The 21030-nt window shown below is 54.3% G+C and overlaps 6 protein-coding genes across 6 annotated transcripts; 3 read left to right on the forward strand and 3 right to left on the reverse strand.

Moving 5' to 3' along the window:
- Window positions 1-1063: 1063 nt before the first annotated feature.
- BO66DRAFT_350739 (uncharacterized protein) lies at window positions 1064-2144 on the forward strand (the record flags this gene model as incomplete). The annotated part of the gene is made up of 3 exons (XM_025644727.1): window positions 1064-1436; window positions 1492-1793; window positions 1875-2144. Coding segments are annotated over exons 1-3 (849 nt in total), but the record flags the coding sequence as incomplete, so codon positions are not given.
- Window positions 2145-2697: 553 nt separating this feature from the next.
- Window positions 2698-7054, forward strand: BO66DRAFT_375221 (tubulin-specific chaperone D). The gene is made up of 7 exons (XM_025645638.1): window positions 2698-2932; window positions 3035-3533; window positions 3576-5654; window positions 5726-6002; window positions 6068-6409; window positions 6491-6701; window positions 6860-7054. Exons 1-7 carry the CDS (start codon window positions 2762-2764, stop codon window positions 6986-6988), a joined length of 3708 nt encoding a protein of 1235 aa, XP_025503429.1. The 5' UTR covers window positions 2698-2761; the 3' UTR covers window positions 6989-7054.
- A 953-nt stretch (window positions 7055-8007) lies between these two features.
- BO66DRAFT_420809 (mRNA splicing protein SYF1) lies at window positions 8008-11281 on the reverse strand. The gene is made up of 5 exons (XM_025649906.1): window positions 11080-11281; window positions 10902-11018; window positions 10786-10839; window positions 8722-10733; window positions 8008-8671 (listed from the first exon to the last, which is right to left on the reverse strand). The coding sequence occupies exons 1-5, from the start codon at window positions 11167-11169 to the stop codon at window positions 8374-8376; spliced, it is 2571 nt and encodes an 856-aa protein (XP_025503430.1). The 5' UTR covers window positions 11170-11281; the 3' UTR covers window positions 8008-8373.
- A 285-nt stretch (window positions 11282-11566) lies between these two features.
- BO66DRAFT_429156 (H(+)-transporting V1 sector ATPase subunit D) lies at window positions 11567-13083 on the forward strand (the record flags this gene model as incomplete). Its single annotated transcript, XM_025650440.1, has 8 exons — window positions 11567-11581; window positions 11645-11757; window positions 11836-11846; window positions 11980-12305; window positions 12371-12419; window positions 12481-12490; window positions 12551-12591; window positions 12649-13083. The coding sequence occupies 8 exons, from the start codon at window positions 11567-11569 to the stop codon at window positions 12942-12944; spliced, it is 861 nt and encodes a 286-aa protein (XP_025503431.1). The 3' UTR covers window positions 12945-13083.
- BO66DRAFT_471842 (U1A/U2B'/SNF family RNA-binding protein) lies at window positions 12873-14409 on the reverse strand. Its single transcript, XM_025652904.1, has 4 exons — window positions 14213-14409; window positions 14086-14092; window positions 13720-14026; window positions 12873-13591 (listed from the first exon to the last, which is right to left on the reverse strand). Exons 1-4 carry the CDS (start codon window positions 14254-14256, stop codon window positions 13182-13184), a joined length of 768 nt encoding a protein of 255 aa, XP_025503432.1. The 5' UTR covers window positions 14257-14409; the 3' UTR covers window positions 12873-13181.
- Window positions 14410-16978: 2569 nt separating this feature from the next.
- BO66DRAFT_471843 (LipA and NB-ARC domain protein) lies at window positions 16979-20808 on the reverse strand. Its single transcript, XM_025652905.1, has 8 exons — window positions 20680-20808; window positions 20402-20627; window positions 20294-20353; window positions 19901-20245; window positions 19653-19851; window positions 19444-19599; window positions 18351-19392; window positions 16979-18304 (listed from the first exon to the last, which is right to left on the reverse strand). The coding sequence occupies exons 1-8, from the start codon at window positions 20748-20750 to the stop codon at window positions 17086-17088; spliced, it is 3318 nt and encodes a 1105-aa protein (XP_025503433.1). The 5' UTR covers window positions 20751-20808; the 3' UTR covers window positions 16979-17085.
- Window positions 20809-21030: the final 222 nt, after the last annotated feature.

Here is a 21030-nt window from a genome sequence, read left to right on the forward strand (position 1 = left end):
GACTCCAGATGACTCCCGACATACTTCGGACGAACTACGATTGCTGCAAATTGCTTCCAACGACGCAGACGACGACAGAACTGTTGCCTGTGTAGCCTCTACTCTGGGGATTCAGTCAGAATCACCCCATCTTGCCACCAATACTGACGGTACCAACAAAGACGTGAGCCCCGAAGCGCCGACAGTAACACCTGCTACTTCTACTACTCCTAAGACTCAGGCCACCACCCCGAGCCCGACCCGACGCATCTACAATTTCCTCTGCTCAGCACTCACCGAGATGGCTCGAGCCAGAAAACGAGTCCAGGCCAAATCCACCAGGGCCAAGCAAGCGAAGAGAGACCCGGACTACGATCCATCCAAGGAGGACCACCGAGACGAAGAGGAGGAATACCGGTATGGCGCCAACCTGATGAAGATCGAAGCCGAACATCTGGGGAAATACCTGCACGAGACCATCTCCGGCCCCCGGCGAGGGAAGAGAAGCTTGGAATTGCAGATTCCCGTCAAGGTTGAGGAACAGGATGAGGGGGTCACGTATCCTACTCCTCCTGCTGAGAAGAACACCACTTCATTGTCAATCCAGACGACCGTCAGCAAGAGGCCGCTGGACGCTGACGCCATCAGTCCTGCAATCAAGAGGCTCAAGCTGGAGGAATCGCACGAGTCGATCCTGTCCTCTCTACAAGACACCCCAGCGCCGGAGTTGAGATTCGACCACCGCCATAATGCATTGGCCGAGTCGGCGGCGGCAGGCAATCCGAGTACGCCGACGACGAATAGCTCTCGCGCGGGTTCACCGCTGCGAACTCAAAGTACCCCGGGTTCCTTGTCGCCGGAGCTGAGTCCAGGTGGTGACGGGGTTGATGTTGCTATGGATGATACGCCTTCGTCGCCTAACTTGAGCCCAGTTGCTCGGGTGGGCTTTGTTGTGGATGAAGAGCAGTCGCCAACTGTGAATCTAGGTAGTCTGCAGGACGTCGTCGTGGATGACAAGCGGCCCAAACCATCTCGATCTCGGCGCCAGTCGCGCGGCAAATCGCAGGGCAAATCGGGAGGCAAATCGCGCAGGCGGACAAGAACCTATTCACCCTCGGCGGATGAGAGGTTTGACTCGCCTTCGGACAGCGAGAATGACGAGAGTCTTGATGAGTTCGAGATGTATCGCATCAAGCCCCAAGAGAAGACGGGGATCGTGTTTGACTTTTCGTCTGAACGAGCTGCGCGCTGGGCAACGGCCATCAATCTGCCCGAAGGCCTGTACAACAGTGAAGAGCAGGACCTTTTCTTCCGGCTCGCTATGCGTGGCTTTGAGCCGCTCGTGCCCCAGCTCTGGCGACACGACTTCCCGACGCTGCCGGAATCGTTGTATCCACCGACCTCGGGCCCTTCTTTCCGACCTCTTTTTCAGGTTCGCAGAAGCTCCAATCTGTATGGTAAGTGCTACTGCCGTTAGACTGTTGACTTGTGAGTTGCTGATTCCGTCCCCAGCCACCAAAGCCCTAGCCAACCTGTTCAATGTCGGGGGCCGCGTCCGGGACTGCGACATCTTGGGCCAACGACCCGAGAAAGTGATCAAGACCGCCATCAAGCAGTACTTCCGCTGGGCGCTGTTCGATGCCGATCTCCACACCACTGACGACTCGATCCCCGTGTATGCGGTCTACGCGCAGAGGAAAGGCGAGACGACGCTCCAGGCCGTGCGGCGCCTCAACCGCCGCCTGCGCTATCTGACCGCGAAGTACCACGAGGCTCTCGGGCTGACCCAGGGGCCGACGCAGACCGAGGCGCCGGTGCAGACGGAGGATCAGGATCCGATGCAGATCGCAGAGCCAGAGCCGGAGCCGCAGGAGAAAATCCACGACTCCATCGAGACTCCGCGCAGCTTCCCGCTGCTCATGGGGTTCATCATCTGCGGTCCCATCGTCGCGATCGTGACGCACAGCACGGATCCCCAGGAGGCCGAGGCCAGCTTCGATGGCAAGTTCATCTCGCAGTTTGACCTGTCGGAGCGGGGCCAGGACGTGTGGAACTCGCTGGCGATTGCGATTGCGGTGATGCATACGCGGCGGACGATGATCGGGTTGGCGGAGAAGGGACTGGGCGGGTTTACTTTCTTCGATACGGCGCAGCCGGCGTCGGATCGGGATTTGTAGTTTGCGTTTGATACTTATGGTGTGCTGTTCAAGGGGTGGTTTGCGCTCTCAAGTGGTGTTGTCCTGAGGGTTTCATTCTTCGATATGTTTTATTCCTGGTTTAGTGCTTCATCTGGGAGGGGAGATGGGTTGTCGTTTGTTTTTACTTTTACTGTATCTTTAGGGATATTCTATTTTCTTCGTATGTCGACTAAGAAATAGCTGGGGTGTATCTGATATTCTAATTCAAGTACGTCTCCTTTCCGAGGTGTTGGGGAGCATAGGGCTTCGCGGTATATATCCATATTACTTACTGTCTTGATCCTCACTGACAGTTGAGCAGAAGGATATCCCACCCCACATAAAACCAATAGGTGATACTCAAAAACCTGCTCAAATTCCATCCAAAATGAGCATTAATGAGCGTTAACTCCCAGTTGCAGTAATCAATCCATGCTGAACAAACAGTCAAACCAGAACAAGTCACATGACCAACAGCGGGCTCTCTCCCCAGCGATTCCCCGCCGGTCTCCCCAACTACTTACTCACTAACCCATCACTCTCAATCAACAGCCCTACTCTCATCGTCTGAAAAGCCAGAGGCCAAGAAAAATCGAGCTTCCAGCATGGACGCGGCCGAAGACCGCGAGGTCAAGCTCCAGCGCGCCTCCGGCGACCTCGTCAAGGAGTTCTCCGCCAAACTACCCTCCTTGCTGTGGAAGTCCGGCCCGAAGCACAACAGCCGAGTCCCACGCCGCTGGACCCCGGCGGCCAAGACGGAGAGACTCGTTGCGTTGGTGAGTTGGATCTCCAGCTTTCCCCCAAAAGCAATAGAATCGGCTTTTTTTCGGGGGCCGAAAGTGAGTTCATAGACCAGCCCAGCTAATGCGAGTAAACAGCTGGAACCCTTCCAAGAATGGCCCCAACTCCTGGACCCGCACCTGCAATCCCTCCTCCCGCCCCTGGTGGACGCCTTCCTGGCCTACCTGCTCAAGTACCGTGAGGAGTACGCTGGTGCTGGTGCTGTTGCTAATGCTGATGCTACTGCGGCTGCCCCGCGCGATTCTGCGGTGCATCAACACTCCGCGTACCCGCTCCCCCGCGCGATCAGCCGCCTCCTCTACACCTTCTGCAAGGTGCGGGGCGTGAAAGTCATCAGCCGGTTCTTGAATAATGAGCCGAAGTATCTGGATCCGTTGCTGCGGGCGTTCATTGCCTGGGATGCGGATGCTGCTGATCAGACTGAGGCGCGGCCGTGGGATGTGCCCCGGAGGATGGTGTGGGAGGAGCGCTATGTTATGCTGATGTGGTTGGCGCATTTGTTGCTGGCGCCGTTTGATTTGGCGTTTTTGTCGTCGGAGGATTTGGTTGTGCCGTTTGGGAATCTCCAGCAGGTGGGTGTGGGTGGGTTGATGGTGAGTAAAGAGGGGGAGGGGGCAGCGGCAGGGACAGAGCAAACACCCAGGCTGGCCAGGGCGCTGCTTTCGCTGGCGTTGGAGTATGTGCATGTGGCTGGGAAGGAGCGCGAGGCTGCCACGGTGTTGTTGGCGCGGTTGGTTCTCCGGCGGGATATGCAGGCGTTGGGGCTTTTGGGGGCGCTGGTGAAGTGGGCTTTTGGGGTTTTGCTGCCTGCTGCTGCTGCTGCTGCTGGAAGTACGGATTCTACGACTACTCCTATGTCGGTCTATACGTGTATCGGCGTGTTGTCGTTTCTGGCCCGCTTGGCCGCGTCCGCCCAGGTGGAGGACTTTGCCCCCTTGATTATGCCCGTCTTTCAGCAGACGCTGCGCATCGTGCAGGGCACCTCGGAGGTGTCGCAGGTCATTCGGTCGTCGGCGTCGGCGAGGAAGATTGTCATCAAGATCCTGCGCGCGCTGACGGTCATGGCGCTGGCAGCCGGCGAGCGGGCAACCTGTGCACTGACCGAGGATGAGGTCTCGAGTATCCTGGAGGACTCCATCGATCACTTCCTCGTCTCGCTGGCGGATAAGGACACCCCCGTTCGCTTTGCGGCCAGCAAGGCGCTGAGTATCATCACCCTCAAGCTGCACCCGGAGATGGCGGCCGAGGTCATCGAGGCGGTCACCGGCTCGCTGGAAGAGAACATCCTGTACCAGAAGCCGGACGGCGCCATCGTGACCCTCCTCGAGGCCCGTCGCATCGGCATGAGCAGCCTCAAACGCAACCTAAGTGCCGTTGACGCCCAACGATGGCAGGGCCTGGTCCTCACCCTGGGCCACCTGCTCTTCCGTCGCGCGCCCCCCACCACCCAGCTGCCCGCCGTGCTGCAGCCGCTGGTCTCGGGGCTGGACTTCGAGCAGCGATCCTCGACGGGCAGCTCGGTGGGCACCGGCGTTCGCGACGCCGCCTGTTTCGGCATCTGGGCGCTGTCGCGGAAGTACACCACCCAGGAGCTCCTCGCTCTGACGACACAAACCACCATCAGTACTCCCAGTGTCCAGGGAGAGCAGAACACCACCACCTTGCAGATGCTGGCGATTGAGTTGGTCTGCGCGGCCTGCGTGGACCCCTCGGGCAATATCCGGCGGGGCGCCTCGGCGGCCTTGCAGGAGCTGATCGGCCGTCATCCGAACACGATCGCGGAGGGCATCCCGCTGGTCCAGGTGGTGGACTACCATGCGGTCGCGCGACGCTCGAGGGCGATGAATGAGATCGCGGGCGCCACGGCCGCGCTGAGCCATCACTACTGGAGTCCGCTGGTGGAGGCTCTGATGCAGTGGCGTGGAATCGGCTCGCCCGACGCCGAGTCGAGACGGCAAGCTGCGCGGGCTATTGGAGGGTTGAGCGCCCAGGGCTCCTACCGGACGATGCAGCAGGTGCTGGAGCGGTTGCTCGCGCGACTCCAGGGGATTCCGCACGGTGAGGTGGAGACGAGACACGGTTGTTTCCTGGCCATTGCCGCCACGGTCGATGCGTTCCACGACCAGCGGGCGAAGACTAAGACAGGCAGTGAAGCGGTGGCCGTCGCCGGTCTGTTGGATCGGGTCTGGGGTGTGTTCGATTCGCCTCTCGGACCGACGAGGGATGACCTGACGCTGCAGAGCTGGCGGCCCGAGCTGACTGCCGAAGCGTCGGCGTGTCTGATCTACTCGCTCTCGCGAGCGACGTCCTCCCAAGCCGAGCCACGGCCCCCACCACCGTCTGCCACCGTCTTGGACAAGGCCCGCGAGGTGCTTCTGCTGTGCATATCGCGGAGCGAGGATATCTCGATCGAGACGTCCTCGCAAGCCATCTCGGAGCTGTGGCCTCTGCTGTCGTCGGAGACGCAGAGGGGGATCCTGGAGGCGTGGTTCTCCCATCTCAGCACCACCTGGAACCTGCCCACCGGACGCGGTCAGATCGCTGCGTTGGGGGCGGTGTTCAGACGGCTGCCGCCGGACAGTCCCCTGCGGAAGTCGGTGATTGAGAATTTGGTCCGGTGTGCTGAGAAGGAGGAGCTGATCGAGAAGCGGGTCTCGGCTGTGAAGAGCCTGACGAGCGGTATTCTGCCGCATATTGGTATGTTTGTGGATGCGAGTGTGTGGATATGAGTTTGTGGGTGAGCCGCTGACAATTTGATACTGCTATAGACATCACGGACAGTCTGGTGAACCACCTGGTCAGACTCTTGAACGATTACACGACCGACCGCCGCGGCGACGTGGGCTCCCTGGTCCGCCTCGAGGCCATCCAGGCCGCGGGCATCATCCTCCCCAAGAATTCTAGCAGTAGTCGAGATCAATTCCGGGACATTGTAGGCTGTCTCTGCCGCCTGGCGGCCGAGAAATTGGACAAAGTCCGCATCGCGGCCTGGCTCTGTTTGCAGAGTTTCTGGGAGACGGCCGAGGAGTTTCCCCCGCTGCTGAAGTACGTCCCTCCCGTCCCTGGTGTGTGGAGATGATAGATTTGTTTCTGACTTGGGGTGATGATAGTAAATTCGACCACTTCAGCCACGTTTCGACGGCGGAATACTTCCTCCAACTCCTGAGTCTCCAGCAAATCCCCTGGCTGCGGACCCCCCTGTTCCAGGGTCTAGCGACCTCCGCGGTGGCAGGAAGCGAGGGACTCATCCGTGCTAGTCGGGCAGCGCTGGTCAGGAGTTACTGTCTGCAGCAACAGGGATACCTCCTCGCCCTCCTCACCGACCTCAGCAGAATTCTGGCGACGAATCTACAGGACGACCGCTACGCGATCCCCGTGATGGAGTTTGTGGGGTTTATTCTCGATGGTTTCGAGTTTCGGGATTTTGGGGATGTAGATGGTGTTGGCTTGAGGTATGTCCCCTTTGCTAAAGGCGCTCGAAAGCTTGGGAATACGCTAACTCTGTTCGATGGTTTTCTTTTTGGGGGGAGTAGGGACGTCCTGAAGGATCTCTTCGTGCTCATCCAAAAAGCCCACTTCAAATCCCCCAATCTGGCCCGTCTGGAGGCCGCGGTCAGAGTCTACGCGCCGCTGTCGAGGGTTGCTGGGGATGTTTCTGGGGTTGTGCCTGCCGCTGCGGGGGCGGTGCTGCAGAAGGATGTTCGCAAGAAGATGACGGGGTTGCTTTTGCATCCTTTTCCGAGGGTAAGTTTCTCCTTCCTGTTTCTTAGTGAGGTATTATGTGGTGGATGGCTTCTGGCCTCCAGAGGGCCTGGGGCCTGAGGCTACCGGGCTACTCAGGGACGATTCAAGCACTTTCTTTTCAACGCGTCATGCTAACTCTGTTCTTCTGTTTCGGGCAGGTCCGTTCCCTCACGGCGGAGTATCTGTTCATGGAGACCGGGGCGGAGGTGGTCAAGGTGGAGGACTGGACGCGGCCGAATCGCGAGTTGAAGGGGGTGGTTGAGGTGGTGAGGGGGGTTGTTTTGTGAATACTCAGATCCGTCCGGGTTCCAGGTGTAAATTAAGTGTTGGTTGGTGATGAGGTTACACCCTTTCAGCGGGTTGTTTAATATGAGGACTTTTCCCTATTCTACTTTGCTGCTGTTGCTGGTGCTGTTGCTGGTGCTGTTGCTGGTGCTGTTGCTGGTGCTGTTGCTGGTGCTGTTGCTGGTGCTGTTACTGGTGCTGTTGCTGTTGCTGGTGCTGTTGCTGGTGCTGTTGCTGGTGCTGTTGCTGGTGCTGTTACTGGTGCTGTTGCTGTTGCTGTTATTCTTGTCTTAGGTAAGGGTCGTAGTGTAAGTTGGTTGGTTTGTTGCTGCTGGATGCTTTTTGTTGTGGTTATAATTACCTTATAGGGATTGTAATTCTAGTGATTGCTGTTATGGTTATGATTGTGGTTACGCTAAGGATTATGGTAAGATGAGTGGTTGATAAGAGCGGTGTTGTACTCATACATCAAGGGTGGTAATTCAGGAACGATGCTGTATTCCGGAATATTCTCATGTCCCATCGCCGGAGATTCGAATCATCCTTCCGTTGGATGAGCTCGAGGAATTTGGAGGGGGGGGGGGGGGAGGAACCGGAAAGAAAGCTCCGGCCTCAATGCAGGAGTGCCAGATTAGTCCCAGAAAACTAATTATAAACCACACACCACACTACACTACACTACACAACACAACACAACACAACACAACACAACACAACACAACACTGCCCTACGCAGCCTGGTCACACTCACGCTGACGGGGCTGACTACTGGACCCTCCAACTTCAAATCAAGCTTCAAGCTTCAAGCCTCGAACAACGACTCTTGCCCCAGCTGGAATGGGTCCTTATGAAAGTCCCACTGGTATGTAAGTTACAGTACGGTATTATCTACCCCACAATCCCTATAACATCCCTATAGCTGGGCTGATGGGAAAGCAAATATCCCACCGTTTGTCTACATCGAAGAACTGGGTTACGTTTGGTAGGCTAGGGAATGGGAGTTGTATTGAGCCCAGCCCTGGGATGATATCCATATTCCAATGTCAACCAAGGTCAAGATCAGATGAGATATAAGGTAAGAAGGTAAGATAAGATGGACGGAATATTCGGATACAGGGCGCGATGATGCGCGTGGAATAGAAAAGATGAAATGGGTAGAGGACAAAGAAGATCGATGGGTTCTTGGGTGGGTTGTAGGTTGTGGGTAGGTAGGTAGGTAGTAGGTAGGTCAAGGTCAAGTGTGTTTGTTGTACATTTGTGGAATGGATGTGGGAGTTTGCGGTGGGGCGGGAGAGGTTGGAGACCGCTAAGATAGAGGCTTGGAGTTGGTTCATCTATGCAACTGGCTGATATGCAAGCAAAAATGTCATCACTACCTAGGCGGTCACTAGTCGTCCATTTCATCATCCAAATCAATCGCGTCCGGGTTGACGGGCGCCGCGACAGCGCCACCAGCACCCACAGGTTGCTGCTCGGGCCGGTTGCCTCCCTCCGGTCCGGTGCTGGCCGCCACAAAGCCCACGGGGGCCCGCGCCTGTCTCTCCAGCGCGGCCATGGCGTCGGCGTGTTCGGCCGCCGCGGCCGAGTCTTCGTCTCCGTCGCCGTTCTCGAGGGGCTTGTCCCCGGCTTGCGTGCGTTGTTGGCTGCGGGCGATGGCCTGGGAGGCGATGAAGTTGACGTCGGTGCTGGTACAGTTAGCTACATGATTCACCAAAAAGAGGGACAGAATACATACTTATACTGAGCTTGGACACTGCGCTTGATCCGCAACATCTCCTTGAAGGTATCCTCGTTGCCGTGCTGCACCTCGAAGGCCTCCCATTTCTGCCAGAAGCCGGCATTGGTCCGCGGATCGCAGAACTGCGAGGCATGCCCGTAGATGGCGCGCGCCCGGTCGATCTCGCCCAGGCGGCGCTCCATCTCCGCGAACTTGAGACACATCTCCTTGGCTTCTTGGTCCGGCAGGGCGGCAATGGCGCGCTCGTAGATGGGCCGCGTGGACGTCAGGCCGAAGTTGGAGGCCGACTTGGTGATGTAGAACTCGAACATCTCGAAGCGGTCCTCGTCCGACACCGCGCGCGTCGCCCGCTCGTAGATCCGCATCGCGTGGCGGGCCAACCCGCGCTCCTCCTCCAGGTTGCCGTACATCAGATACAGCGGCTTGGCGAACTTGGGCGGGCAGCCGTCCAGGGCCTGCTCGAAGAGGTCGCGCAGTCGCTCGATGCCGATCTTGCGGTCGACCGCCTTGGTCAGGTACAAATTCCACAGTTCGAAGGCCACGGGGTAGCTAAACAGATCCAGGCCGCGCTCGTAGACCTTGAACGAGTCCTCGAAGTATTTGTGCTCCTCCAGCAGGTTGGCGTAGTTGACCACCGTCTGAGGCGTGGCGATGCGGAGCTCGAAGATGCGCTCGTACACCGCTTTCGTCTCCTCGATCGTGGACACACTCTCCACCAGATCGACGTAGAAACTCCACAGCTTCCAGCTTTTGTGCACCCGTTGTTGGGGCGAGAGCGTCTCATCGAAATAGTCCACGGTCGAGCGCTTGGGCGCCTGGGTTGCCTTGGCCATGATCTCGACCGCTTTGTCGAAGTTCTCACTCCGAAGCTCCATCTCTGCCCATTCGCACCACGTCTCGGCCAGCTCCGCCACGGATTTGAACGGAACCTTGACGGCCTTCTCCATGATGACCCGTGCGGTATCCAGATCGCCGCCGTTTTCGTAGAACTTGGCGTAGTTGACCCAGAGCTCCGAGAACTTCCCGTGGGCCTTCTTCGGGTTGATCGCGGCAATCGCTGCGGTGTAGGTCTGCACGATTTCGTGCTTGTTGTCGCCCCAAAGCGCGACGCGCTTCTCCCATTCGATGACGTTGTTGGGGTTCTGTCGCAGTAGCACATCGTTGACGAGGAATGGTCGTCGATCCATCAGCTGTTCAAACCGCAGCATGCGCAGATCGAGGTCGAAATCGGCCTCCTCGTCGCTCTGGCCGTTATCCGTGCGCGCCGCCGCCGACTCCATCAGACTCCCGATGATGGACTCCTCGAACTCCACGTACGCATCGAAGACCAGAGTGAAGTCGCGGACCGTCATGACGGTGGTGATACCCTCCTCGAAGACGTCTCTCGCCTTTTCGAAATTGCCGCGTGTGATCCAGTAGGTCGCCAGGCCCGCCCACAGCTTACCTCTCTGATCGGCAAAACGGTCGATTCCGCTGCGCAGGATGGCGTCCACATCGATCCCGACACGGGGGCCGGTCTCGATCTGTTTCGCCTTGGAGACCAGCAGGTCCACCATCTCGGTCCACAGCTGGAAGTTGCTCTTCCCCTCTTTGGACTGGAAGCGCGAGTCATCGAGAATCTGCATGTATTTCTTGACGGCCTCGGTGTAGTGGCCCATGTCGACCAGCAGGGCGATGTACTCTTCGGCATTCTCCGGATGGATCTGCATGTAGCGCGCCCAGATCTTCACGGCCGTGAGGCCCGACGCGGACCGCGCGAACGTCTTGTAGATCCGCCAGATGCGGTTGTGTTGGGTGATGGGGAGGGCGCGGAGGGCGCGGTCGAAGGTGCGGCGCGTCTGCGTCACCAGTGGCTGCTGCAGAAGGAACGAGAGGTACAGCTCCCAGATGCGCGGCATCTTGTTGAGCAGGATGAGGGCCCGCTCGAAGAGCGCGTTCACCTTCTGGTATTCGGCCTTGTAGACTGTCGCATTGCGGCCTCGGAGGTGGTTCGTCCGGAACTCGAGATACTTGGGGGGTGTCAGTTCAGCGTTGATCATCGGTTAAAAAAAGAATCCATACCAGTTTCCACAACTTGTACGATCTCGGCAGTTGTCTGCAAGCGCGTTCCATAACCTGCGATCATCATCAGTTCCTGTCCCAAACGACACTCGATGCCCGATTCTGAGAATACATACAAACGCCTGCTCATACAGCGTTCCATTCTGTTGTTTGTATTCGATATACGCGAGCCATGGCTTGACGCTGCCGGGATTGCGCAGAAGATCCTGCTCGTACACGGTATCCTGATCGGCCTTGACGCAAAAATTAGTTTCAGCTCTTTCTGCAGATCTCTCCCCTCGACTTTCGACTTACAATCAGGTAGAAGTCCGGCCCGGAGGCCGAGGAACGGTCCATCTGTGCGTGTTGCCGGTGGGATCTCGGGGGCAGGATTGTCCCTGGCATTGCGCCACTCAAACTGAGCGGGACCGACTCACACGGAAATCAACGCAGTAACACCCGGCGAGGTGAGTGTCGCATATGCAGATAGTCAAAAAAAAGAAGCCCTCGTCGCTGCTGGAAGGGAGAGGAGGGGTTTGGGGATATGCGGTTTCCAAGCTTGCGGGCGATGGAGGTCGCAAGCAGGGCACGTGACCGGGTGTCATGCGCCCCGGCGGGCACGGGTTGGTCCGAGCTTTGGGACATTTGTTGCTGCGGATTGACTTGACTTATCAGTTGAGTTAATCGTCATGGCTTGAGCCGCTCTCCGTCCCTATCGGTTCATTCCTCCTCCTTCCTTCTCGACGCTATCCGTGGCCTGGCCCTTGTCTTTTGCTTATTTCTTCCCTCAGTGCTCTCAATCATGTCGGGTGCGGTGGTATGTGAATTCTTTACTTCAGTCTTACTATCAAGCTTGGTCACTTATGTTGCTTTTACATAGGGCCGTGAGGCAGTCTTCCCGACTCGCCAGTCCCTCGGGTTGATGAAGGGGAAATTGAAGGGCGCCGAGACCGGTCACAGTTTACTGAAGCGCAAATCCGAAGCTCTTACCAAGTGAGATCTCCTGCTGTTTGTTTATGATCTGGAGACCCCTTTGACAGAAACTGACTTTGTATATACTTGTGTCCACAGACGTTTCCGCGGTATGGTTGCCCCTGCCCCCGGGGAATTCCCCTTTCCAACCCCTCTTACCTAAAGAGCTCCCAATATATCCGCGCGCACTTCCGCCTCAAGTTTGATGCGAAACTCCCTTCCCCCCACTAACGAACGCCTCAGAGATCACCCGCCGCATCGACGAAGCCAAGCAGAAGATGGGCCGCGTGATGCAGATCGCCGCCTTCTCGCTGGCGGAGGTGAGCTACGCCGTGGGCGGCGACATCGGCTACCAGGTGCAGGAGTCGGCCAAGCAGGCGCGGTTCCGCGTGCGCGCCAAGCAGGAGAACGTGTCCGGCGTGCTGCTGCCGCACTTCGAGAGCTACACCGAGGACTCGATCAACGACTTCGGGCTGACGGGGTTGGGTAAAGGTGGGCAGCAGGTCCAGCGGTGTCGGGAGACGTACGCGCGGGCCGTGGAGACGCTGGTGGAGTTGGCGAGTTTACAGGTATGTTTTTTTGGGTTGAGGCTTTAGGCATAGAGTTGCTGATGTGTGGTCGGCTGGTGTCATAGACTGCGTTTGTGATTCTGGATGAGGTGATTAAGGTGGTTAATCGCAGAGGTATGTTTCCCAGAAAAGAGGAGGGGGGGTTTATGCTAATGCTGAGATTATCGACTGCTAGTGAATGCTATGTAAGATCTTATTATGCTGTGCTGAATAGCCGCGGCAAAGGATGCTAATCATAGCTGCAGTGAGCACGTTATTATCCCCCGCACGGAGAACACGATCAAATGTCAGTCACCACCTTTGGCTCTTCTCTGGATGAAGGCAAATAACTAAATATTCCCAGATATCAACTCCGAACTCGACGAACTCGACAGAGAGGAGTTCTACCGTCTCAAGAAGGTCTCCGGCAAGAAACAGCGAGACACCGCTGCCGCCGACGCCGAGATCCTGGCTGCGCGGGAGAAGGCCAAGGCCAAGGCGGAGGCTGCCGCCGCTGCCGCCGCCGCCGCTGCAGCCAACGGAGAGGAACCGCCCGCCGAGGAGGTAGCAGAAGAGAAAGCGGCCGCAGAAGAAGAAGAAGAAGCCCCCGAGGCACCGGACGTGCTCGGCGAGCAGGAAGATGCCGACGTGATTTTCTAAGTATAGCGCAGCGATGCCCCCCTCTTTGTCCCTGTTATGTAACTAGTATACTTCCGAGCATGTAGCTGTTATTGTCTTCACTTGAGAATTTGTGTTTTTTTTAGTCATATCCCCAATGGAAGCAAAGATGAGCATTGGCATAAGCAGATGATGATGATGATGATTATGATGCAAGACAAAAACCCGTGAACCCCCCGCAAAACGCCAACAGACATGAAACCACCAACAACCACCCACTCATTGTCTCTGGTACGTGACCCGGATGGGTTTCCCGGTCTCGCCCATCGGCATCCCCGACGTCGCCTCCTTGGCACTGATGGCGCCGGACTCGTTCTCGTACTCGACGAAGGCAATCCCCTTGCGGCCGGGCACCAGCCGCACCTCCTGGAACCCCTCGAACCGCGCAAACACCGCGGTGAGGCTGTCCTGGTCGGCGGTGTCCGGCAGGTCCCGCAGGAACAAGATCTTGTTGGGCGGCAGGTACTCGTCCGGGATGACGGTCGCAGCGGCGCCGCTGGTGGGCTTGAGGCCGGCGCCCTTGGCCGCCTTGGCCGGGCGGCCGGAGGGGTCGTTGGGCGCCACCACCGCGCCGGGAGGGCGTTTGAGTTTCTTTTGCGCTTCGAGAGCCTCGTGCGCTTGTTTGCGCTCTGCCAAACCACAAAGTATTAGCATCCCATCAGCCCCAGGCAGTAGTCCTCCGCTTTAACGCCCCCAAGTAAAAACCCCCATAGCACCCCCACCCCCACCCCCCAAGAAAGAAAGAAAAAAAACAAACCTTTCTCCGCCCCGCGCCGCCGCTTATGCGCCTCGAGCTCCTCCTCGCCGCCCTCGCGCAGCACGGTCGCGTCGCTGCGCGTGCGCGCGTAGTCCAGCACCATGGGCTTGTCGAATAGCTCGAAGCCGTTGATCTCGTCGATGGCGCGGCCGGCCGCCTCGACCGAGTCGAAGACCACGAACGCCTGGCCCTTGGCCTTCAGGTTGGTCTTGGCCACGATCTCGATCACATTGCCGTATTCCGAGAAGATCTCTTCCAGGGATTCCTTCAGTTGGTCGATCTTGATGCGTTCTTCGAGGTTGCGGACCTTTTTCGCGGTGTTAGTGGGGTTGAGGGGGTTTGGGGTTGGGGTTGGGTTGGGCGTACGTAGACTCTGTGGGTTGCGTTAGCTTTGAATCTCCTGTTGGGTTGGGGGGTAGAGGGGGGAAGGGTAGGTAGGGTATCATGAGGAGAGTGTAAATCTGCGGGTGTGGTTAGGCGGAGATAAACTTACGTGCAGTTGGGGGGAGTTGTTGTGGGCGCTGCGACAGCGGCCATTTTGTGTTGCTGGTGCACCTGAGTGCCTTTCGTGTTGGCTGTGTAGGTGGTAGAGGAGGAATTGAGGGGTTAAGGTGTCGAGAATAACAGGAAATGCGCGCGGTAATGGTGAGGTGTAGATGATGGAGCTTCCGTTCTGTAAACTTGCGTAGCGGCCGGCGGAGGAGGAGGCTGTCCGAGAGGAAGCGGTGCCGCTTTAGTGGACGGGTGGCGGTCAGGTCAGGTGATCTGATTCTAGATCCGCGGGTGGGTTTGCTCAAGTATACCTCACCTCGACTGCCACTACAACTCATACGAGCAAGCAACACAGATAACAATGGCCAGAGATGAAGTTCTGTCGCTGGGCGATGCGCTCCCAAGGAAGGGATCTGAAGCTACGGAGCTCAGGCTTTCTTTTTCTCAAAAGGTCTGTCTGTCTCTTCCATCCCACCGTCTGACAAGTGTTTATCTAAATGTGGAAAGCTCCAGTTCGGCTAGAGTCCTACCAGAAACTACAGTTCAAAGCATTTGAGAAACCAAAAAGAACGTCTGCTTGACATGTCGTTTCACTGAGACACAGAAGAATGATGATAGATACATACATACCCTCGCTCCAAGACCCATGATACTGCCCTTCTACCACCAACGAACTATGATTGGCCATCCAGTTGTAGACTTAGTACTATCTTCCGTCGGAAATGGGAGACTCAGGCTCATTATCTGATCTGTCCCCCTCTTCATGAGTCAGCAATGGCCGCGAGATTATAGTTGAGAGACGGCATACCAAGCACAGAGGTGGGCAAAACTACTCGACGACGCCGGAGCAGGCCATACCGCCGCTCAGACTGCAGTTCATCTCGTTGACAGCAGTCCCAGCCGGCGCAGCCATGACGCCACAGGAGGCGAAGAAGATAGTAAGAATGGTCTGAGGCTTCATTTCGGCGATGGATCGATTCCCAATCATATTGGTACGGTGGCAAATGGCAGTGTGGGATTGAGCCGAAGAATCACGAGGATCGTTGATGAGGCACAGTTCTGATGAGAAGCAAAGGATAAGATAGATTCCACGCCGTACTTATAGGCTCGAGGGATCTTCGGCGAAGGGACTCTTGATCTAGGTACGTTGCATGGAAGCTTTCCTCTCTCACATTGAGGAACTAGAGTATAACTTGGAATTTCAATGATGCTGGGGGCCCTGCGTAGTCAGAGAAAAGGAAGCCATGTATCTCCGAAGTACCAAGTAAGATGCCTCTGGAAATTCGAGCGATCTCGGCGTAGTACTGAGCAAGTTCCTCGATATCTTGCATATTCCATTTCAAATCGGCTCATGCAATCCCCGCGACTACTGCTGTGGGTGGTTTTGCATTAAAGACGGGAGGCCACGCCTTCATTCCCTCTCCCCCAAGCCCACCCGTGCAGTGCAAGCGCAGCGTGTATGAAAAGAAAGTCAATCTCCCCTCTCAACCTCAGACTACAAGATTTCCAGGAGTTCCGAAGGCGAAGCGCACCGTACTAACACCAGTTCAACCCGGTCATGCGCTCCAGCGTCCGCCGAATCACAGGCAGGAGACTCCGAAACCGTCGAGACAACCGAGGCTAGGCCTTCCTACAGAGCCTGGCCGCAAAAGCCAAAGAGAAACTGAGCCGAGGCGAAACTGCTCTGGAGGGTTGTTGTGGAATCGGGAACTGGGCTCGAGGACTAACCCGCAATACAACGCCGGCCGAGGATCGGCTCTCAACGTCGACGTGGTTCCGTGAAGTAAATAGACACGAAACCACTTCCTCCTGCCTCTTTCTTCTAGTAGCGGTGCAACACAACCGCCGCCCTGTTAACGCAATCATGGCACTTAGAAGCAGCCGTGTTAGACGGCCGGACTGGACTAGTCGATACCGCGCTGCAAGCGCGCCTGCAGCGCACCCGGAACCCGACCAAACTCGGGAGGTGGTGGTGGATGAGTTTCAGTTTTGTTGGGGGTGGATCTGAGGCGGTGGTGGCGGCGATGGTGGTAGTTGTGGATGAGGGAGGGGGATAGTGCGCGACGAGGTGTTGCGGGATGGTTAGTTTGCCGGTGCCGGGGAAGCCGTTGATGTGGATTATAGGAAGGGGCTTGGGGGGTGGAGTGGGCATTGTTCTCATGAAGTATATGTGGGGTAGAGGAGGGAGTTGCTGTGCGACGGTTGGGTTGGATGAGACGGTGCTGTTGGAATCTGAAGTGTAGCAGGTCAAGGCAGAGAGGGAAGAGAGGAGTGAGCTGGGTTTCGGTATCGGAGATTGATTGTCGTCCGATTTGTGAATAAGAGTGGGAGATGTCTGTTTAGCTCAAAGTAAAATGCAAATGATGCAGAGATTTAGGAGCTGATGGCTGAGAGAGAGAGAGAGAGAGAAGTTTCAGAATTATTTATGCAATCCGGATTGTCGGCGTGGAGAGGATTTATACTGGGTGAGGATGAAGTGCACTCACTCTACATAGAAGAAAGTATCTGGCAGAGAGACCCGGTGGATATCATTCTCCTTAATTAAGAAATCAGTATTATTCGAAGAATCCAGGGCCAAAAATGGTAGCGATCAATTAATCAGTAGGAATTTGTCAACTTTTTCCAGAGAGTAAATCACTTATCTCTGCAACAATACTGCAAGCTTATTCCCGATTAATAGAACATAAAATGAAATGAAGTATGAACCCACTCTCAGGACTTGGCTTCTACATGGCATAAAGAGTAGATTTTTCCCAATTTAAGAATTCTTACTATCAAAGGAGGCATATATTAATCTGGATCAGAATCAAAGTGCTATGGATTGTCCCCAATGCACTTAAGCCACACCTTCAGTCTCGCCGCTCCCCCGTCAAACTATGAAGACAAAATCACTGGGTTTCTCCCCTCACTTCCTAGCACGGTCACGATATAGTCATACCAGTATGAGCCAAGACCCACAATCCAATATCTTCCCTTCTCATCTGCAAGGTCTTTCTGCGCTTGCTTCATGATTTGTTGACACTCGTCGTGTCGACCAATCCGTGATAAGATTTGAGCGATGGAGTACAAAACAACACCATGATTGAAACCCTGATCCCAACCTGATTTTCTCAATAATTCTGATGCACGCTGCCAACGCGCAAGTGCAGTGTCTAGGTGACCTTGGAGATGTGAGATTCTTGCCAGTCCGACCCACACGCGAAAATGCTGGGTAGTCTGGCTGACATCTGGATCAGTAATTCGCTCGACGACTGACAAAAGCTCTGTCAAGCATTTTTCAGCTCTCATAAGCAATCCACATCGAATAAAGCTTTCTATGAGGCCGAGCCGTAATTGTCTCCCTGTACTGATGTTATACCATCCATTTTTGAAACTTATTTCAAGCGGTTTCTCGATAATTTTTTCTGCTTCCTTTGGTCTTCCAACCTCGCAGTACAATGCGGTGATATTTGAGATTAGATTCATCTGCCAACCAGTACTTACGTAGTAATCCTCTGCTGAAAATCGACTGAGGATTTGCTCCAAGTATGGCAGCGCCTCTTGAAATCGACCCTGGTTTCGTAATATTCTCCCGATCATCACATCACGACTTTGTAAAACCAGAAGCTCCATCGATGATGGAGCATCTGGATGAATGGGCTGCCAGACATTGAGCTTTTCTTGGGCCCGTTGGAGATCGCCTTCTCTGATAAGAGTCTCTGCAAAAGAGACTACGATATCTCCTTTCGTGGCATTCCATCTCACATCTGAAACCAGAGCTTCGTCAAGCCCCGGCAAAGCTATGATGTTGATATGGTTTTCGAGAACTGTATATGACTGCTTGAACTTGCCTTGCAAACGAAGAATTTTGCTCTCGACACAGGTAGCCCATCCTTTCAGATAACAATCTTTCTCATTCGACAGAAGATTTTTAATTCTGTCAATGCATTCGTTTTTCCACGGAAAGTAGCGGAATCTTGCAGCAGAAAGAAGCATAATAGTAACAGCTTTCTTGAGAGCAGGGTAATTATCACAGACAGATGAGTCTAATTGGTCGAAAATCTTCAATATCCGAGGGATATGAACAAACATCTCTCGTCCAACAGCACCAAAACTATGACTTGTGAGCAGCGAATCTAAGTGGTTAAAAGGAGACATACTCATCGTCAACATATACACTGAAAGGAAATGCATGAGCGACGAGCAAAATAGCCTGTATCTGCCATTTAACACGCTCTTTGTGAGCAACTCTATGAGTTGCACAGTCCTGAACGAGGGGGTGAACTGATATCGCCTTTCCTTCAGTTCCCGTGGTATTTCTCTGGATCAATGAGAATCCAAGCAGATGCCCAAGCTCTTCATCCAGTTGCATTTCATCCCCGAGGAGAGCGGTCAATTCTTGGTTAAGACCTGTCTCTTTGGGTGTGATATGGGCGATTTCCCCGTCGCGGCCCCACACCTTTTTCACTGAGCATGCTCTGCGGAGCATTGTATCGGTGATATTACCGCCCTCGAGATATGAGAAAAGTATTAAAAGGCCTGAAGCTCGTGGAGCGTCTCTTTCAAGTTGACGAAAGTTCAGCTCCCAGACAGTCGCCACGGTGTTATCATAACCACTTATTCCAGGATTGATCTTGAGTATTTCGTACTGCTTTTCTTGAAAGAGGCGCTGATAGTCTCTCAGCGACTTCTGTCGTCTCCGGATAAAAGCACCAGCTTGATCAATTGCCAGAGGAAGGTATCCCAGCTTTCTTACAATAGCATTAGCCTGGTCGAGATTATCCTGCGTTATATCACTGATAGCAGCTTTTTCAAGGAGTAAACCTATAGCAGCATGCTCATCCAGGGATTCCACGGCTTGACCTGCAGGAGCAAGGACACCGACGGCTACTGGATCGCGACTTGTGATGATAATGTGACCCCAAGAACAGACCGGAAAATATTTTGAGAGTGAGACAGAGTTCAGATCATCTGCGCCATCGAAGATCATGAGCCAGTGAGTATTTCTGGGTCTGGCGAACCACTTTCTCAAGAATTCTATCTTGTCAGGTGTGCTACCCAGGTGCAGTAAGTCACAGATACGCTGGAAATCGGCCATCAATGTAGTGTTTGAAGTGGCATTGAAAAACACCACACCATCTTTATATCTAAACCGATTACGCAGAGCGTACTGCAATGCGCTGTGTGTTTTACCAGTTCCACCTGCTCCGAATTAGCAAAACTAGACCTTCAAATGATGTAAGTGTGAAATACCGAGGCCAGTCAGTGCATATATCAACTGTCTATCCGAACTAGACTGACTGAAATACTTGTCCATATTGTCTAGAAGTTGTTGTCTTCCTCGGAATGAAGTACACCTATCGAACGGCACATCAAATACAAGTTCTGTGTCTATATCAAGTTTCGAAACTATTATATTGGTTAGTCATGCGCCGTAATTTGTCAAAGAACTTATGACTGACATTGCTCTTCTCGCGAGCAACTAGCGGGACTAGTAAGTGCCCTTGTGATATCTTGTTTGAACTTGAGTAGGCGAGTGACTACCGGTCTGTAATTTCGGTCCTTCACAGATGAGAATCGTGCAATATTTCGATGATCAGCGAATTGGCCGATCGGGATCTCATTTGGGATGTTGAGGATTGCCGACCGCTGCTCAACAACCTAAACTGGACAGTCAGACCTATCACCTAATTCAACTTTATTGGCGTACCATTCGTTTAAAAATCCCAATGCTTGTCATTTCCATCTCGAAGAATGATACAATTTGTAACTTCCCTGCTTTCTCCACAAAGTCTTCTGTGATTTCAAATAGCACTTTGGAATCTTTGCGAAGCAAGCTTAGCAGTCCGCGAGCCGGCCGGAAAGGGGAACAAGCATGGATTATATTCGCTATGACCTTTCCTGTATCGGCAACACCACTGCCACTATGAGGGGTTGCTACGTCATTAGCATGATTGAAATTGAATGGCAGATATTGCAATATACCTAGAAAAATGACTCCGTAGGCGGCATCTTGTACATGTTGCTGCTCTCTTGGGCACCGTATGAGAAGGGCCTAGGAGCAGGATTAGCCAACTTCATTGAGGTTTAAACAGTTTCGTACCTTCTTCACAACAATTCCACCAAGGCTATGACAAATATAGATAATAGGTCTCTTACATTCCTGCTTGGTTGTAAGCAAACGCTAGCGTGTCTCAGCTGGAAATCAAACCTTTTCCGTCTTCCTCAAATCGACCAGCTCTGACAGAAGTTTCATGGATATATTTCTAAGATCCTGGTGTCCAGTAAAATTGTTGAACCGTGCATTGTATCCGTATGTCATGATACGGATATTTGGCAACTCCTGTGGCAATAGATCACGAAGCCACATGACTCCACTCTGCTTGTGGGTCCAAGTCTCTATTGCATCTCCGTTGAGCCCGTGAACCGCGATGAGGCTGGATTTGGATGAGTATAATAATTTATAAAGGATACTTGCTTAGTCCTTACTCATATGTGATATCGTCCTGGCTAGGCGGTTGGTAGAGGACTGTTAGTCCGTATTCAGTACTTGTGTTCATTCTAGGCGGTTTGTTTCGAGACGTGCTTGACCATCTGTTGGGTAAAGCTCTGATGGATAACAGAGAGCTTGATTTCGAAGGGAACATCTGTCCTTTAAGTACTGGCATGATGTGCTGCCTCGGAAACTAAAATAGTCACAGGACTACAGGCGAGAAAATCTCACCAATAGAGGGAGGAGTGCAAGCGCCTGTGCCTAATATGACAGTAATAACGTAAGACTTCCAATAGGCACCCAGGGTGCACGATAAGACTTTGCGGTTCGGATCGCAGGAGTGGTGG

The sequence above is a fragment of the Aspergillus aculeatinus genome, assembly GCF_003184765.1.
Source record: "Aspergillus aculeatinus CBS 121060 unplaced genomic scaffold BO66scaffold_27, whole genome shotgun sequence".
In the NCBI taxonomy this organism is placed as follows: Eukaryota; Fungi; Ascomycota; class Eurotiomycetes; order Eurotiales; family Aspergillaceae; genus Aspergillus; species Aspergillus aculeatinus.